The 18,884-nt window shown below is 48.6% G+C and overlaps 1 protein-coding gene across 1 annotated transcript in view; it reads right to left on the reverse strand.

Moving 5' to 3' along the window:
* The window catches only part of LOC115052629 (zinc finger protein GLI2-like), a 44,520-nt gene extending 25,921 nt beyond the window's left edge, over positions 1-18,599 (reverse strand). Inside the window, exons 1-2 of the mRNA XM_029516862.1 lie at positions 18,547-18,599; positions 12,772-12,882 (exon numbers count right to left, since the gene is read on the reverse strand). Coding sequence (XP_029372722.1) covers positions 12,772-12,871 — 100 coding nt within the window. The 5' untranslated portion in view covers positions 12,872-12,882; positions 18,547-18,599. The remainder of the gene's footprint in view (positions 1-12,771; positions 12,883-18,546) is intronic.
* Positions 18,600-18,884: the final 285 nt, after the last annotated feature.

The following is an 18,884-nucleotide window of genomic DNA, read 5'->3' on the forward strand; positions in this document are numbered from 1 at the left end:
TAAAGCAAAAGTTTATTATCTGCTTCGACGGGCTGGTGATAAAGGTTTGCTGTCGAGGGGAGCCACAGAAAGAGCTTGTAGCTGGTGAATGAGAGCGATAATTAAAATACAATGAATTAAATTGTCGCTTCTGGGGCTGTCACCGTGCTCCCCAGCTAACATCCATATTACCCCGCTGGCACCCTTGCCAGGGGGGCGCCTGGGATTACGCCTCACCCCGGACTAGACGAGCAGCTGAATGGGAAATTACTCCAGTGGGCCATCTGTAAATTAAACAAAGACCTAGTTCTTCTCCGAAATGAGGAGGGAGGAGGGAGAGGAGGGAAAAACCTGAGCTAAGAATAACACCTGAGCACAGAGAGTGACTTTTCCACATTAGCTCTGTGAGGTTCTTATTGTGATGCCTTAATGAGGCGGAGGCCTCTGCAGATACAGATGCTGGAGGAGGAACACAGGGGGAATCTTTTGAGTGATGGGCCTCATCGTCTTTGTCGTGGTGATGAATACGTCGCAGGTGGAAGCAGAAGACCGTCACCGAGGAGGCCCGGACCTCCAGCTCGGTCTACCAAAATAGATGGAGGTCCGTGCTGTTGCGTCAGCACTCTGCCACCTTCCGTCCGACACGAACTGCTGAAGCAGAACTGACCCGGCTGCTCCCCTGGCTCCGCTCTCATCGCCAGCTTTATTTCACTGTTGCTGTGTTTGTTTGACATTGAGCCGCTGTGTGTGACGGAGAGCAGGCCCGCGGCCGACTTCCTCGGCCCTCTGAAGAGCAGTCGCACATCTTCATCTCAAATAAACGTGTTCAAACAGAGACAGAAGGTAACCCGAGGAAGCTTTGTCTCACATCTCAGACCCAAGAGTGAAATCTGAGGGAATGACAAATGAATTTCTCTGAAGTGGAGGAGCCGCAGCAGACTGACAACAAGAAGGAGAAAACTACACGTCCGCGCGGCCTTCAAATTAAAAGCACCAACTGTGGAAGCTGTGGTTGTGGGTGTGTTGGCAGAAACATCAGAAATGAATGCAGCAGCCTCCGCGCTGTACAGCAGAGACGTGTGGAAACTAATTCTGAAGAACGACCCCCCCCCACAGATCACAACCTGTGATTGTGTCTTCACAATCTGGACTTTCCCTCCACACACACTTCAGAATGACCTTTCCCCAACAATGTGGGAGACGGCTTGAGAGAAAACAATAGAGCGAAGGAGACAAACCTAACGGGAACTGTCTTTCTCATCCTGATTAGCACTGTCCCGCTGCAGAGGACAGTCGTCAGCATGGAGGATTCGAGGATTCGGCCCGGGGATGACACTTTCTGCCATCAACAAAACAAGAGCAGTGAAAAAGAAACCAATCTTCATCTGCTCTCACCAAAGAGTCCGACTGCAGTTTCATCTCATCTCAGCCTTTTCTTTGTGCTCCTGAACACCAGAGAGGAGGAATTGCAACACTGATCTCCCATCACTTTGAGCTAAAATTACAAGATCTGGGCCCAGATTTGTTTTGACGTTCCTCACCACTGAAGCCTCTGCCCCGGTGCGATGACACGTTACACAAACCCTCCCATAAACAGACGAGTCAGGACGTCACTTTAGTTTAGTTTACAAGTCTCAGCTGGCTTGTAATTGAGCCGAGTGAACCGAAGCGTTTCGTAAACACAACTTGGCTTGAAAGGGTAAAAATGAGAGAAGGGGACTGTAGGTGTGATTATAGCCTGTGGGACACGACCAGCTCTGATTCAGGACGACCTGACATGTCCAGCAGCGTCCTCAGACCACACCCACTGATTTCACTGAAGCGCACTTTAAACGTGAAGTCCCAGCTCGGACCAAACGGGCCTTTAAATTCCACGCAGAGAAATAACCTTGTATTTTGCGAGTCGTGGGAACCTAAAAACTTTTCCAATAAGTTCTCCAGAGTGGACAAAACCAACATTTGTCCTGTGTCAAATATCTTAACTGCCCTGTAAACACCAGTCCTGTTTTATAATGTTTGTACTGTGAAGGTCACCAGTTTGCAAAACCTGAACAAGTTCTTGGAAAAGGCTGAAGAGGCAAACAATCCTTCTGATGAATTCTCACAAACTACACGATAAACAACAGAGAAAATAAAGGTTCAGTTTCTTCCTGAAGTCAAACTCAGTTTACAAAAATCCTGCAAATTAGCGTTGGAATAGAAATGACTGATTGAGTTTTTCATTGGGACTGAAAAGATGACTGTGATGCAACAAACTGCAGCCGACAGGCCCTGAGGGGAAACGCTCCCATGGCTCATTTTCAGTCCAGACTTTGATTGGAAACTGCAGACATTTTGCTGATGAGCTGGAACTTTGTCAGGACAGTTGTGGGAATCAAACAGGAGATTGTTTGGTTTAGTTCAACCACAGGCAGTTTAACCACAAGGCCTCGGCTGAAACAACATATACGTGGTCTCATGAACAAAAACACAAAAGGTCTAAAAGTAGCTTTTTTCAGAAGCAGCTTGTGTGAGTCTGTTTCACTCCATGTCAGCGCACACAAATCTCACAGTCACGAAGCTATTTGTCTGTGAGTAAAGACAGCTGCCGTCAGGGAGGAGGAGCACGTTTATGAGGAACAAAAAGTTTAGAGAGGGAGACTCCATGAAACATTTGTTCTGCACAAATTTTAGGGCCGGAGCAGAAAGTCAAGGATGAAGCTCCAGCTGTGAAACCTCGAAGCGTCTTCCTCCGGCCTCTTTTTCCAAAGGCTCGCTTCATCATTCATTGTTGTTTTGCATGACAAAGAAATGATTACCTCAGAAAATATTCAAACATTTGATGAACTGATTCATCAACTATTGAACCTTTTCTTCCCACTGTGGCCTCCTCAGGATTGTCCCGTATTTCCGTGTGGATCAAAAATAGTCTGTAAAACCGGGATGGGTGTCCCTCATTTATTTTCCTGGGAGTTTTTCCACCCAGTTCAGACCTGAACGCTGATCTCAGACTGAGCTCAGGAGTTAAACTTGTGACCTGCCTCAGTTAAAAACTGAGTGTGCTGGCTGGATCGCAGCGTAACAACACACTTGGCTCTGTAAAGGGGTGAGGTATTGATCTGGCTCTAGATGAGCTGGAGGAGGGATTCTGTTTGGGCCTGGAGCACCAACCCCCCCTCGGTGGGCCACCTCTGACCCGCACCATTCAGCCGCTCAATAAGAACGGCGAGGACCACAAAGCCCGGCAAACACAGCAGTGTGTAATGATAAAGTGCTTAGCTGGGGAGAGAGGACGAGGAGGCCGCCGCACACAATGAGAGCACCTCGACCCGTCTCAGCCAATCAGAGCAGGACGAGAGCTTCTTCCAGAGGAGGAGAAAAACTGTGTTTTAGGATTTTAAATGACCAACAGTCCGTGCTGCAGTAGAAGAACTGCTACATAATGCTGACCAAAATAATCCAGCGATTCATCTTAAGAGTCCTGTCTAATGAGTTTCCTCCGACTCCTGCTCGGACTCATTAACCAGGAGATGGTATAAATGAGAGTGGTGCTAATATGCACGATTCCTGACCTGTTTCAGTCCTGGCTTGGCCTGGTTTGGTGGCTAATTAGCTCATGGAAGCACCACCAATGGTTGGAAGACAAAGCACATCAGCACAGCAATTAGTCTAAAAGAGCTATTAGCTTCCTGACCAAAGCTTTCAGGAATTCATAATTTCAGATTTCATTCTCTCCTAATTATCATCAGACTTTGTCTTTTTGTTGAAAGAAAAGATATTTTGATTGAACCTGAGCTGAATGTTCACGCTGAGAGAATTTAAAGACGTCACTGTTGGTTTTAACAGGCTGCCAAAACAAACATCATTAGCTCCCTGAATGGTGCTAATCCTTCATCGCTCACTCCAACCCCATGATGGATCTCCTGACAGCAGAAAGCTCGGGGACTACGCTCATTTCTCCTGCAATTTGAGAGACGGAGGGGAAGCCCATGATTAGGAAATGAGAGCCTGGCTGAGGCTCCCTTTCTTCTGCAGCCCAGCTGAGTCTAAACGGGGGCAGGAGGCCGCCTGTCGAGGTTTTCGTGTCGGTCTTCGTCCTCACTGAGGCTCGTGTTACCGTCGGAGCTGTGTGTTGTCAGGACGAGTTTCCCCGTCAGTAAGAAATGTGTCATTACGCCCCCACAAACACTTTACAAACATTATCCTGCTGCTTCCTGCTGCTGGAGAGGACACAGATTAAATTGTCCAAAATGACAGAATAAAGTGAATCTGCTCAGATCGCAGAGAAGGCCGAACACGGTCAAGTCTTTGATCAGCTGCGAAATTCATTTGGAGCAATTTTGACAGATTCTTTGTAGTTAAATCTGAGAATTTGCTGCTTTCCTTTCTGATGTAGAACATTTGAAGATGAAGTTGTACAAAGAGCCGGTCCGTCAGTCAGCCCGAGAGGTGGATCTCACACTGTGACCCCGTGTGGGCCCGGTCGCCGCGGTAACAAAGGGCGACAGGGAGCGGGAAGAGATTCAAGCTGTGAAGGTTGACAGCGAAATCGCAGAAAGACGCACCAAACCACAAGGTCACCGAAGGTCATGCTTCCTCAAGGTATCTTCATCTCTCCTCGTCATCACCTTCCCAGAATGCACTGCACCACAGGTGGGAGACGCGCTGGCGACAACACCTGTTGGTTGATCCTTGGTTGATACTCGGCCGCTCCGCCCGCTTTAAAGAGTCATTCCTCGTGTGAGAACTGATTTCCAGCTCCAACAAAAGCTCTTTTATTGTGGCTGTAATCATTTTCATTGCTCTCTGAGTGTCGAGCACGAGGCCGACTAATGGGCAGCCACTTACTTCAGCGTGTTTATGAGGGAAAATATTCCTCAGTGTTGAATTAAGAAAAGAGCAAAGTCATATTTTACAGTGTTTTAACAGTTGCTATGGCCCGGCAGCGTTTTGGTGTTTGCAGCTCTCTGAAACACAACACTTCTCACTGTCTCTGAGACCGGAGCCTTTAAAACCTCTGAATGTGACAAGCTTGTGCTTCATAAAGATTTATAATTGGCAGACAAACACCACACTGTGTGTTTATCCTCATTTGTGAGCTTTGATTTCCACTGTAGCTGAGCTAATTAGCTGTTATTGCTAATCTCCAGCTGCTTTCTGCAATACTTACAAGGCAATTAGTCTGCCTCTTCTCATTTCACTGTAACTCTGTAAAGGCTGCTGCAGCTGGGTGCTGTTTCAGAGGGCGGGGGTTCCCGCCTCGGGCCTGTCACTACCTCACACTGTTCTCTTCCAATGTTTGGCCTCACAATATTTTTAGCTCCGCTTTAGAAAAACATGGAATAATTGAGTTTGGGGTTAAGGTAAAACCAGCTCCGGAGTTAGACCCTGACGAGCTCGCCACGATGGGCCGTGTGAACTGTCCATCTCAGCAGGTACTTCATCTGGACCAGGATCCAGATGAAGTTGGTCTGAGTAAAACAATCACAGTATCAGAATATTTCAGTCGCAGCTTGAATTCCTGCTGTCTCTTTGTCCCTTTGTGTTCTGTCTTGGAGGACCTGACGTCAGGGGGTTTCCATCAGCTGGTAGAGTGTCCTGCTTGACTCCCCCGACACTGAGGGTGGCCCCGCATTGTGGCGGCACTGGTTAGAGTCATAACGAGCTGCTAAAAGCCAAAGACAGTTTAACTCGTCTGGGCTTCAGAGGAGTTTGTTCTCGTTTGTCTAAACGCTCTGAGTCCTTATAAACTGTGGGTGACGCTGTCAGACCGGAGGGGGAGCACCACTGTGTTGTGTTGTCGTCGTTGTTGTTGTCACATCAGTAGCACATGAGTAGGCAGATCCTCCCTGTTGCCTCGGCGCTGGTCTCCTCTGAGACCAGAAACTGGAGGAAACCCTCAGTGACCTGGAAACAGATCTTTACTCATCAAATTGATCACAGCCAACAAATTAAGGCCGAAGTCAAACTTCAGGACCACAAAGTGATGCTTTGAGCTCTTTCTACTGCCGAATCAGCACTTTCTCTTTTCTAACTAGAAATTAAGGAAAAATTCACTGTTTGTTTTTGTGGAGACCTTTCAGAGACAATCAGAGCTGATTTTTAAGAAGAGCTGGATAAAAGACGTTCAGGGCTTTTAGTTACGTGAAGTTCCATGAAACCTGAACGGCTCGTTTAGTGTTGATGTATTTTGACTTGCAAATCACACAAAGTGCCATAATTATTTCACCTCATTCAACGGTTTGTTTTTATTTTGTGTCATCGACACAAAGAGCAGTTTATTTAACGCAGCGTGATCTCTGATCTAACAGCCTGTTTCAATATGGCCTCCACAGTCATCCAGTTGTTTGTTTAGTGGGTCACAAGTTAAACTAACACACCCACATGTGCAGTGTTTTCATTCTGACGGCTGCAGATTCGTCTGGTCCCAGTCCAAGTCCTCATCAGAGTCCCGCCATGTTTTTACAAGCCGCTTCAGTGATGTGACTGAAAGCTAAAGGGACCCTGAAGGATCCTGACGATGAACTGGGACGGACTCCTGCAGTCCGTGCAACATAACGTCATATGCTGAAACGTGGTTGAACCATAAAGTCCATTAAGCTCCGGGTGGTTCTGGTTCTGGGTTTCGACCGAAGCACTGACTGACACTGGCTTAAATCTGGAAACAGACAAACCTCGGAGGCCACCGCTCTGTGTGTGTGGTGGGGGACTAATTTGCAGTCTGGTGGACCAGGAAAGGAGGGATACCGAGGAAGAAGGAGGTGGGGGAGTTTTGGCTTAATCCTCTGAAACATCCATATATCGCTCTGACCGCTCCCTCCCTACAGCTGTAAATCTGCAGGAATGCAGCCTGTTGTTTTTGGAATCAAACTTTCACGGCTCGGGGAGATTGATGTCTGTAGATGTTGCCTCAAGCCTGCGGTTGCATTTTTCATCGCTGGGGCAGCTTCAGTCGACCGACGGCCGAGAAGCCTCATCTGGATCCTCAGGCCTGCTGAGCTTCACACGAAGGACCAACAGGTCTATTCAAACCAAGAATACGAGATGCTCAGGTTCTCTAACTCAGCCTCATCTTCATCCACGTCTGAGTCAACATGGACCGAGTTAGAAAAGCTGAAGTCCAGGCTGTTTTTAAAGTGGAATATCTAGGCCATGCTTTCACAAGTTTCCTAATGACTGAACACAACTAACAAGCCGAGGAGTTACTAAGGGAAGAAATGTTTTCTCTTCTGAGCCAGCTGCCTTGAAACAGACTCAACAAGAAGAATCACTTCTGTTCACTCAGATAAAACTGCATCAGGGCATCTTGGGAAGTCATCAGGCTAAATGTTTAGAAATGTGTGCAGATTAGTCCACAGGGTTGTGTTGTGAATGCAGTTTGTTCACATGTGGAAACATCCACAGTTTCTGTGATGACTAGAAAATGGTAGTTTGCAGCAGGTCCACTAACAGGAGCCGTCATTAGGGGCCATCATCATCATCATCATTAGGGGCCACATGTATCGGCCCTGAACTCTGATCCTCAGCTCCGTGACGTCGCCTGGAGGGATCTGTTTGACTCAAACGGACTGCGTCATCAGAGCGAGTCAGTCCTGTCCCTGACTGATGATGTCACAGAACACCAGGACTCATTCCTGCAGGATGATGACGCTGCTAGCTGCCCCCCTCCCTGTCTGGTGGTGTGTCAGTGCTGATATCAGGGGGCTGTTTTCCTGCCTGCCTGTCTGAGGCCTCCCTGAGCTGGGCCTCATTTAGACAGCACAGAGGCCGCCCCCTCTTCTTCTTCTTCTTCTCAGGAAGATTAGTGGCCGTCCTTTTGGAGGAGGAGGAGGACCCCGAGCCTTTTGCGGACACATTTTTCTCTGCCAGCAGGCCTGACCCCCTGAGCGCTCCCTGTGCAGCTCTGCTGGCTCATGGTGGGGGCCTGCACAACCAGCCACCATCAATTACTCACTGTCCGCCGGCCCCCACCTTACCTCTTGATAAAGAAATCTGTCCTTATCGCTGAAACACCTCTGTTAAAATACTATTTACGCAGCCAGCGCCGTCTCCATTCATCTCACGGAGGGGCTTTTGTCCAGAGCTCTGGATTCTTCAGTCTAACTGAGCCCATTGTTCCCAGCAGCAGGCCGCTCAGCCGGCTGGAGGAGACCTGGGCAGATGATCTGATCTGAATGCTCTGTGATGTTTGTCAGACGTTCATGATGGGAATCTGCCTTGTTCATAAAGAAGTGACACAGAATCGTTTCCTGTCCGTCAGCCGAACGATGAGCTGAGCAGTGTTTAAAAAATAGCACTTTCTTCTTGAGAACGGCGGTGGTGTTTTTTTTATACCCGGGAATACTAAGCCTGTTTAGGTCTGCCGCCCCCTCAACCCCCCACCCAGCCGAGGTCCTAAGTACTTAGGCTTCCTCCCTGCGGACCAGCCAGACTCAGCAGAAAGACCTGGGAGGGATGGAGGGAGGGACCGGGGGCGTCGTGGCGCTGAGCGCGGCGCATCAATCTCCCTCTCAGATGACAAACTCACTCTCAGCAAGATGTATGTCATGAGCCACCAAAGCCAGTTAATCAAATCATTAGCAGCAGCCGCGAGTTTCCCCTGGCCTAGTTTACAGACACAGACGGAGGAGAGAACAACAACACAGTCCTCTGAAAGACTCACAACACAATGAAAAGGTCACACATTCCTCAGATTCCATCATCTGGCTTTCAAATCGGCCCCAAATCTGGATCAGAATGAACCTGCAGCCACGTTAAAAACGTTCCAGTGGGATCAGAACTCATCTAACCCTGAACCGTCTCCGACACAAACATCTGTCCGTCAGCTGAGACACCAGCCAACCTTCCTGTGATTTCGCTGTCAAACTTCACAGCTTGAATCTCGTCCCTTTGTTGCCGTGGCGACTCCCTCCATCGTCACTGGGCCCACACAGGGTCGTCTGTCCTCACCATGACATCATCCTCAACAGCGAGTGGTCGTAATGAACGGGAAAGTGTTGTGACGTACTTTAAAGAGCAGCAAAGTCCAGGTCAGGACGGAATGTGCCACAGGAGAGCTGCGGTCAGTTCCCACATTAAACGGTGCAGTTTGTGAGTGTAACCATGACGACAGACTACGTGACGTGGAGGACGCATTTATTGTAACGTAAATCACCGTCTTTTCCTGTCCGTTACCATAGTAACCGTGGTTTTCCACGTCCCGGTGTATTACAGTAACCATGATGACCGAACCCTTTGGAGAGAATTTAATTTCATTGGTTTAAAAAGATTGATCTATTCTGCAAACTGGCCCGATTGGGCAGATTTCAGACCGTGTAATCCAGGAAGCCAATCAGGATCGAGTACAGCTGGGATGTCTTCGGGGGAAAAAAAGAAAAGAGAAAAGGATGGATTCTCAAAAAGGCAATAACTCTAAATTTAACCAATTCTACACAAATCAGATTCCAGGCAGCCGTCATGAAAAGTCTCTGAACTTGTATGTATGTGAAGGAATAAAGGCCGACTTTAATCCTCCGAGGCGTCGCTCGAGAACTGACACCTTCATCAATAACAGTTGGTGGATTCTTTGTCGTTTTCCTGCATTTCTCACCGATGCGTTGACTCTAAATACCTTCAGTTATTACCGATGGGTTTGAAATCATCAAGGTCCATGAGACGGCGTAAATCTGAGCGCTGTGGCCCGGCCTCCATAAGCAGACAGATGTGAGCTGTCAGAGGAAATACAAGCGCTCATTTGAATCTATTAACTGGGCAGCAGAGCCCCGGGCTCAGCCGGGGACGGGGGGGGGTCCGGCCCAAAAATCTGCTGCTGCCCGGCCAATTTTTTAGTAAATGACACAGAAGTTGTGTCCAGAAGTCACCGTGCCAGAGTTTTATTCTTCGAAAATTCAGTTGGTGTAGGAAGGAGGGCGGGGGTTGTGTGGGGGGGTCAGAGCTCCCAGGATGGACAGACCTGAGAGATCATCAAAGAGCAGCACCTGGGTCCATTCTAATTGACTGGGATCGCAGCGTATCCACTTTTTAAACAAAGTGACTCTCACTTGAGCTTCATTACATGTGCACCCCATTTCCATAGGCCTCTGGGAACAGGACCTGGGCCGCTCACATAAAATAAATGACCGCTCCATGATAAATGGTTCTATTAGCAATCCAGATTGTTAAACTGTGATATAACAGATCGGAGAGGGGCGCGGGGGCCCATTCATTTTCCTCCCTTCTGCACACGTACTCGCTGTAAATAGCTTGTTTTTATGTGTAAATAACATATTAAAACTCGGCATTAGCCATGTCCTTTGATAGAGAGGAAATTGTTGTAAATAAATAACGTGAGACGGGAATATAAAACAGGGCGGGCTGTTATAGAGCCGGCGTCGAGGCTCAGAGGTGGGCATGACTTAGGTGACAGGAATTCTGCAGCCAACAGTAAACCATGCGCTGACAGTAAAAAGGGCCAAGCAGCAGCAGTATATTAGAATCGACTGCTTTTCCTGCGGCCCGATTGTTTGGGAATATGCTCCAGGTTCAAGGACCTGGTCTCATCTGCCTCGCTCCAGAGCTGCATATTCACTTATCAGCTGTTGGCAACTGGAATAATAATGCATATCACTGCGATAAGTAATTGCTCTGTCTTGTGGTTTTTAGCTCTCGTCGCTGATATCTGATTGGCTGAGATGGGAACGGGTGGCGCCCGTGAATGGCTTCTTGTTTTTTTAAGATTAAAACACGGGGCTTTAACTCAGAGCTGATAGAGGAGAAGAGTTATGGAGGGACTTTTTATTTTAGGTGATACTGAAAACGGTGGTGTATAAATATACAACCTGCTGCTGTGAAGTTCAGCGGTCCGGCCGTTTTGGGTCGAAGCAGAGAGATCCACGTAAAAGCAGTCTGTTTCTGATGTGTGTTAGAAAAAGATAAATCTTTAGGCTGCTTTTTCTTTACTTTTCTTTCATTAAAAAAAAACAAAAACTTGTGATTTGAAAAGGCTTCTCCTAAAATGAAAACTTTATTCTAAATCACAGTTGTCCGTCAGAGTCTCTTCTGATTGACTCTTCTAAACATTTACAGAAAAAGGGACCTGAATCGACTTTACATTTACATGGTCCTGAACAGATCTGGGTCGTGGTTCTGCTACTGAGTGGGAGCAGACGGATCAGAGCCGTCATCAGGACTCTTGAGGTGGATTTGTTGGAACGTAATCTGTGTAAGAACGCACCAACCTGAGCATAACTGATAAAATACTGACTAAAACACCTTCAAGAGAAAATCTGAACATTTACAGCGTGAAACAAATTTACCTCCGCAGAGAGCTCATCGATCAAACAGGTTCCACACACCATGTCATCATTTCTGCTTAGCTTCAGTGTCGTCTGCGCAAACAGAAAAACTTCATTCATCAGAAACAGACTTCAGGTTGGCGTTCAATCAGGAAGTGACAACAGACGTTTCCACAGAGTGCGACCGGGCCGGGCGTCCGAGGATCTGTGTTCATAACCCAGTGAGCTTTGTTCAAATATTAACGCAGCTCGTGAAGAACTGGAGCAGCCAAGTGCTCGTGTTCAGCTGTCCTACATGGATTCTGTCCTCTTCATCGTGGCAGGCCACCAAGCTCTTCATTAAACACAAGAAATGTCACTAAACCTAAGACGGCATTTCCATTTCAAAAGTGGGCCGTCACTCTGCATCATCCTCTGCCGCTCTTTCTCTGTGATTCACACCTTTTATACTCTGGAGGTAAGAACAAGGTCTTTTGACCTCATTATCCCGAGCTTTCATCATTGGCTGACACGTTGGCTGACATCTTGAAACCGAGCGTCCTCCCCATCGCTCTCATTGCCTCACCTCGTCGGTGGAAGTGCCTCAGCAGGTTGCTCGTGTAGACTGAATGTGGGAAAATGTGTCTTTGACGTAGCTTGTTGTGATTTTTTTATGTTACTGAGTGGAAACTACCTGAAACTTGGTCTCTCTACTTCTTCTCTCCTCAGACGATCTGAGAACGAACACACAGCTCTCTGTGTTTTTTCAGCCAGTGTGGACGCTCCACGGTGAGACGGACCGAAAAGTGGCGTGAAATCAGAATTACTCTTCAAAGCGCAGTTGTTTTCTGGCGAGATGCCTTCAGCCTTGTTCTCTCTTTATCTATTCATGCCTGTTTCTTTATGATGGCAGGCCACCAAGTCCTTCATTAATGTGTGAAAATGTCACTAAATCACACATTACATTTCCATTTCAAGGGCAGCCCATCAGCCTGCATGTTTGTCAGCCTCTGAAGCTCCGTGTCGTCTCTTTATACTCTGGAGGTAAGAACGAGGTCTTTGAGCCTCATTATCCCGAGCTTTCATCACACGTTGGCTGACATCTTTAAAACATGGATTCTCTCTTTCTGCCTGCCCCTCCCCGCTGAGAGAGGATGGGTGCTACTCTTCATTTAGTTCAACAACACAAACACGGGTCTCACCTGCCCCCCCCCCCCCCCGTCATGTCGCCTGTTCATCAGCGTTTACCACACTCCTCTGGATGGGGGGGCCATCTGCATTAGTGATGCTCTGTTTAGGATTCCTGTCAGACTCTTACTGTAAGTCACCTCTGACTGCTGCTGGTACCTGATCAGGCCTGAGGAGAACCACCAGCATCAGCTCCCAAGATGCCACTTCATCTTTGAAATGTATATTTCATCAGCGGCGTTGGCCCCCCTTTTGCCCCCCAGCTGAGCACTTCTGAGGCCTGGGCTCATTCTGACACTGAGCATGCGAAGGCCCGACAGACGACCGGACGCTGGTGTTGCTGCTCAGAGGAAAGTTTGAAGAAGTGTGTTACCTCTGGTCTCAGGGGGGGAGGCTTTCTTCGGGATCTCTCCGAAGCCGTTCCCGTCCATTTTGTCTTTTTTCTCAGCAGCTCTCGATGCTGAAGTCTCCATGACCGACGTCTCTGAAAGCACAAGGACACAAAGGAAGCCGTTAGTGAGTGGAGTCGGGACGAGGACTGAAGGGGCTCAGCTGTTCCTCCTCTGACAGCAGATCTGTGAACAGTTTGTTCATCATCATCATAAACAGATAAGAACAGTAGCTCACCCCCCCCCGACTGCCCCGGAGCCTGATTGGCTCAAAACGCTTTCTGCCACTTGTTTATCTTCCCTGATTCTCAGTTTATCCTCAACATGTCGGAGGATTTTGTCATGAAAGGCAGATCACCGTGCGGGGGCTTTCTGTGAACCCCCAACATTCACCACTCAATTTGCTTTCTGGCAGCCGGGGCCGGGGGGTCGGCGTGGGGGTTTGGAGGTTAAAGGGGACGGGGGATGAAGGGGTGGAGGTCTCATCAAAGTTTATTTGACTATTGACCTTTCTGGCAGCTCTATTCAGAAAGGCTCTGAGGCTCGAAGAGTTGGAACAAAACAAACTGAGCTTCAAAGAGCTGAGAGAGTTTTATTCAGCTGCGCTGCTGCTCCGACTCAGCTCGACATCTGGGAACAAGCTTTCCTCTGCGGAGCAGCCGATACAGCGGAGCAATATTTATTTAGACGTCACTCTCAGTAAAACCAATCAATCAACAGATTTATCGAAGTCCATCGTTACTTTGGGGAATCAGACCTGTGACCTTCAGTCAGTCAGTAAATGACCAAACCTCCTTTACTGCCTCTTTAACAAAGCCCCGTCTGACTGACAGCTCTGCCTGGTGTCTTTATTGCTGTGGATGAATCTGTGTAACAGGTGTGGGGGGCCAGGACTGAGGCCTCATGGGAAGTCCCCCACCACACACACACACACACACACCCTTTTAGTTGAGGTGATATATGAGGCACATAATGGCGGCCTTTCACGCTTGCTATCCTCTGATCTCTCCTCACAAATCATTATTAGTCAGGCTGAACATTTGCTGTTCACACATTTCGGTGCGGGCTGATTCCTGTTGGCTCTGACAGTCACTGACGCCCGGTCTGAAGGTGGACTTCCATGTGGTCTCTGATTCTAAATCAGGTCTATAAGCCAAGCCCCACCCACACGGACCTCCTATTGTTTCCCTGAACTGTGCTGTGTTTTTATTGGATCCCTTCAGTTCACCTTCCTGAGGCAGTGAATGGACTTCAGAGGTAACTAACAGTCCGGTTAGGGAGTCAATGGCTCCGTTAGTGGTGTAATTAACTGTCACCTCCCACTGTTGACTGTAGGCTCCTCTCAAAGGACACACAATGATTCATTTGACTATAATGGCCAACAAAGAGACCCCCACAATCAGGTTATTTAAGGGGCCAGCTTCAGAGCAGGCCTCCCCCCTTTCTGTTGAGTCATTGTCCTGAAATCAATGACTGTTTGTTCTCCATAAACTCTCGTCCTGCTGCTTCAGCCTGAACATTTCACACCGTCAACTTTTATCTGCAGCTTTGAAACCTGTTTGGTTTCCTCACTAATGTTTTTTTACAGTTTGACTCTTTTTAGGTAAATCTGAGCCGTTTATTTTCCCGTGAAACAGCACAAACAGTCAGAGACAGTCAGGATATATGAGTCCTGCGGAGGGCCGCGGCTCACCGGAGTCAAACAGCGTGCAGTGAGAGGGTATTTCCTGTGTCAGGAAAACAAATGCCTCTGCCTTCCAGGTGGAGCTGCCTTACAGGACTACACTTTGGCTCATCACTGAATATTACCAGCAGCCACTGTCCCCCTGAATTATTAGAGCCGCTCTTGTCAAGCAAACAAATGACTCTGTCTCGGCTCAAAAGGTCACGGCGCAGCAGAGTAAAATCACAGAGCACGTAGTCAATTCCTCGGCGCTGAGCCCCCTTTTCAAGGGCCACTTGCTGGAATTTATGGTTGGGCCCTGCACCTATTCTCCTTTGAATAATAGCTATCCCATAAAAGAAGCCCCGGTTGGTGGCAAGTCTAAAATAGAATCCAGCTTCAACCAAAGACGGTTGTTTATTGTGCGAGCAGCGAATGCACAAATAGAGGCTAACAGTGACATTTGAATTTATACCAACTTCCTTGTTGCTCTTCACTTCAGGAGGAGCAATGAGACCCAAAATCCCCGATCGGAGCGCTAAAACCGGGACACAGGGGAGACAGGAAGTGTTCCCACGAGGCCACAGATGATTTTATTTATTTCAGGAAACACAAACCTCGACAGCCGTCTCTCAGGCCGATCGGGCCTCGACAACGGCTAACAGATGTGGCGGCTGAGCTCAGAGCAGCGATCGCTCCCACCTGAGCAGAGTTTAAAGGTTAACGCTGCTTCCTGTTCGTCCCTGCAGTCAAACACTAACCGCCGTTTTTACGCCTGTTCAGGAAGTGCAGCACTCGAAGAAAGTGTGACATCTGATCATTAACTGAAATGATGAAGGACGGGCCAAAGAAAATAACTTCAGAAACATGAAGGCAAAAAAGGTGCTTTAAAATTCTGTTCAAACAGAACAATGAACCAGTCCAGAACCAGCTCGGACCTGTAGAGTCCAGAACCAGTCCAGAACCAGCTCGGACCTGTAGAGTCCAGAACCAGTAAAATCAAACTGAAGTGTGAGCCTGTTCCTGCTCCAGTTGTCTGTTGTCGTCACTGATGTGTCTCTATGTGTGTTTATTCTCCTCAGCTCGTCATGCCGACGGCGTTGAGTCCACACTGAGCGCCGAGGCTGGCAGCCGGCCCCCTTTGACCCCTGACCTCGCCAAATGGCCTCCCAGCGGCCTCTCACTGTTTTACTGCCGCAGTTTGGACCACTGACTTCCTGCTCGACGGCCGGTGAGTGTCTTTATACACACACTGAACTCCTCCAGTTCAACAAACAGTCTGCACAACAACACAATCAGACACACAACCTCAAACTGTTCCCAACCGTGAAAGGACCCTCCCTGATACTGAGCCTCGGCCAGTCAACCATAACCGTGTGTGAACACCTGCTCAGTGTGATGCAGTCAGAAATAGCTGTTGTTGAATTTGCATCAGTTTTGTAAATACGAAGACAACGTTGTGTGTTTTTGTCGCACTGCGGTGCAGACAGCGAATGCACACACACCTCTGTAGATACAGCCGTTAGTGTGTGTGTTCTCTGACGTGATGTCATGTGACCTGTGGAGGCTGGTTCTCACTTCAGTCTGCGTGCACGCCGCTCAGGTTGGATGGAAGGTCCAGGTGGGCGGGGCTGAAGATGTGACATCACAAAGTCCCAGAAGCCCTGAGGTGTGGTTTCAGGTTGATTCTGTCTGCTGAATGTCGCCTGGGCCTTGGAACAGCAGCAGAGCCGCTCACACCTGAAATGTGCCCCGTCACTAACGGCCAGGATGGAGCGGCCTGGGCCCCTGAGGGCCCCTGGGGGCCCCTGAGGGCAGGCTGCCTTCCTGTAGGGAGGGAAGGAGAAGCGGAGGGGCCTCGGGGGGCTTGGCAGATACCTTTGACCTGGAGGTCTGATGGAGCGGAGGGAGAGCCGAGGCTGGTGGGATTGATTACTGAACAGTCCCACATGGCCCCGGCAGGATGGGGGGGCTGATGCTGCTGCAGCTTGGCAGCCTTTCAGAGTTCGTTTCACCGCTGTCATGTGAGGAAAAGGCCCGGCTCTTCATCAAGAGGCATCTGTGCCGCATGAGCCCTGTGATAACCACACAGGCCCCAGTGCATCATGGGAGACGAGCCGTCCCTCCACTCAGTCCAACTCCTCTGAGGTCTGGATCACTCACTTCACAACACGTCAAGATGTCATCAGTGCCGTCTCTTCGCTCAGCGTGAGGCATTTTTCACATCCGCCCTTCAGATACACACACACACACACACACACACACACACCCCTCCCCGGCGGGCCGGAGTGTGGCGTTGCTGCCGTCCCTTCAGGAGTTAATTAACAGATGCATCAAAGCTGCTCCTGAAGAGCCCGACGTCCACAGCCAACAGGAAGAACTTGGGCCCCAGCGGCCCCTGGACCTTTGATTTGTGATGTCACATGTGTGTGTCTGCGCGTGTGCATGTGTGCGTGGGCGCTGCATTAAAAGCAGCTCTGTTTTCATCACGTATAATTGCCGCTGCCTGATCAGTCAGAGGAAGTTTCTTGTGTTATCAAAGATCTGCGTGAAAAAGCGACCCAAGTTTCAGAGAAAAGCCCGCCGAGTTTGACTGGAATCTGGATTTAACGGATCCGAGTCACACTCTGGTACTTTAAAATAATTTTCACATTTTCATCTGATTAAATGTGAAAAGACAAAAAATGATCATCTAAATTTAACGTCCAACAAATAAAAATGAGGAGAATTTAAAAGGAATCAGCAAAAACCAGCCACCCGCTCTGTTAAACAGGCAGAAACAGTCGGTGAGTTTGAATTCTCCGGAGCAGAATAAATTATGAAATGTTAAAACTGTTTGTTTGGAGCACTTTTGGAGGACCGCTCTGGTTTTCTGGTTTTGCTGATGTTGGTGTGGCCCTTAAAGGGACTTTGTGGATTTTCTCCCCTGGTGGTGTTAAAGCCACTGAGGCTTCTTTTCTGCCTAAACACACAGGAACAACTGCCCCGGGGCCACACGGGGTAATTGGTGTGGACTTGTTGTTTTGTGGAATAAGAGACTTTTGAGTCCTCACAGCGGGACGTTTTACTCACTTCCATTTCACATGTATCTGCCCTGAAACCGCCTGCATGGCGGACTCTTTTCCCTCCCTTTCTCTTTCTTTCCTTTCTCCCCTGAATCCGTCACTTCCCGGCGTTCCTCTCTTTATAAACTCTGCTCGGATTTAGAATCAGAGCTGGATCATTAAAGAGCAGCAAACGGGCAGCGGGGGTGGGAATGTGTGAAAATGACAGCACGGGAAGGCGCTTGGGGGCAGGATGAAAGTGACATCCCCATCACAGGTTTGGGAAGCCCTCATGTCATGCTGAATAATGTGAGGGGGGCCCCATTATTTCTTCACATCTTTAACCCCCCCCGCTCCCTCTGACTGCTGGAACTCTTCATTCTGCACAATAGCAAATGCACTAAAACTTTTTTTCTGATGCAAATGAATGCAACCGGCCATTCACGATTAAAAAATCTGCTCAGAGCGAGCAGGCTGGGGGGGGGGGGGGGGGGTTGGAATTTAGGTTGTTACATGCATCATTTTTGTTGTTTCTCTGATTAAATTTGTCCTGTTGAATTATTAAAAGCTGCTGATGATTCCGTTAAAGTGGGGCAGAAGAAAAGCAGAGGCCTTGTACTGCAGCGGCAGAAAAACACCTCCAGATCTGAAGAGTTTTCTTTTGTCTGTGTCTCATCAACCTGACCAACTGACACATTCAATAAATCACATCCATAATTTCTCAGAGCTTCATGAGACAACATGAAGCCGCTGAAGATGCAGAGAGGAAATCATGGCTGAGCCGGCTCACCCGGAGCATCTTAAATATCAGGTTGCAGATTCCTGAGATTCCTTCATCAGTGTAAACCTCAAATAACCTTAAAAGGTTCTTCTCTGTTTCCTGGTTAAAGGCCCCGAATCCCCCCAAAACGTCCCTCAGTCAGCTCTGCCTGGGGGGTTCAACCCTCCCATCAAACACAGAAGCAGATTTTACATTGAAATGAAATCAATAATTCTCCTCCGGACTGATGTTTTCTGGAAGCACATGGTCCCCGACCCAGACCCGGACTCACCCCGTGTCCCGGCTCCTCGTCCCGCTCCTGGTCTGGGCAGATCTCCTTCAGCTCCGTCCTCCTTCTTCTGTTCTTCTTCACTCCGATCAGGTCAAACTTTGTGTGTCAGTGAGGAAGAGGAGCAGAAATCCTCCGTCAGGCGCATGAATCCATCTGCGGGACGACGCGCGTCTTTTGGAAAAGAGAAGAGTCCGGGGAGAGGAGCCGGTCCCGGGGAGAAGTTCACTTCTGCGGGTGTGTCGGCATCACGGCTCGGTCCCTCCGCCGGAGGGGAAACACAACAAACACACAACGGCCGAGTGACTTTGAGAAGTGAAGCAAACACAACTTTTCCACCG

The sequence above is a fragment of the Echeneis naucrates genome, chromosome 2 (genome assembly GCF_900963305.1).
Source record: "Echeneis naucrates chromosome 2, fEcheNa1.1, whole genome shotgun sequence".
Lineage (NCBI taxonomy): Eukaryota > Metazoa > Chordata > Actinopteri > Carangiformes > Echeneidae > Echeneis > Echeneis naucrates.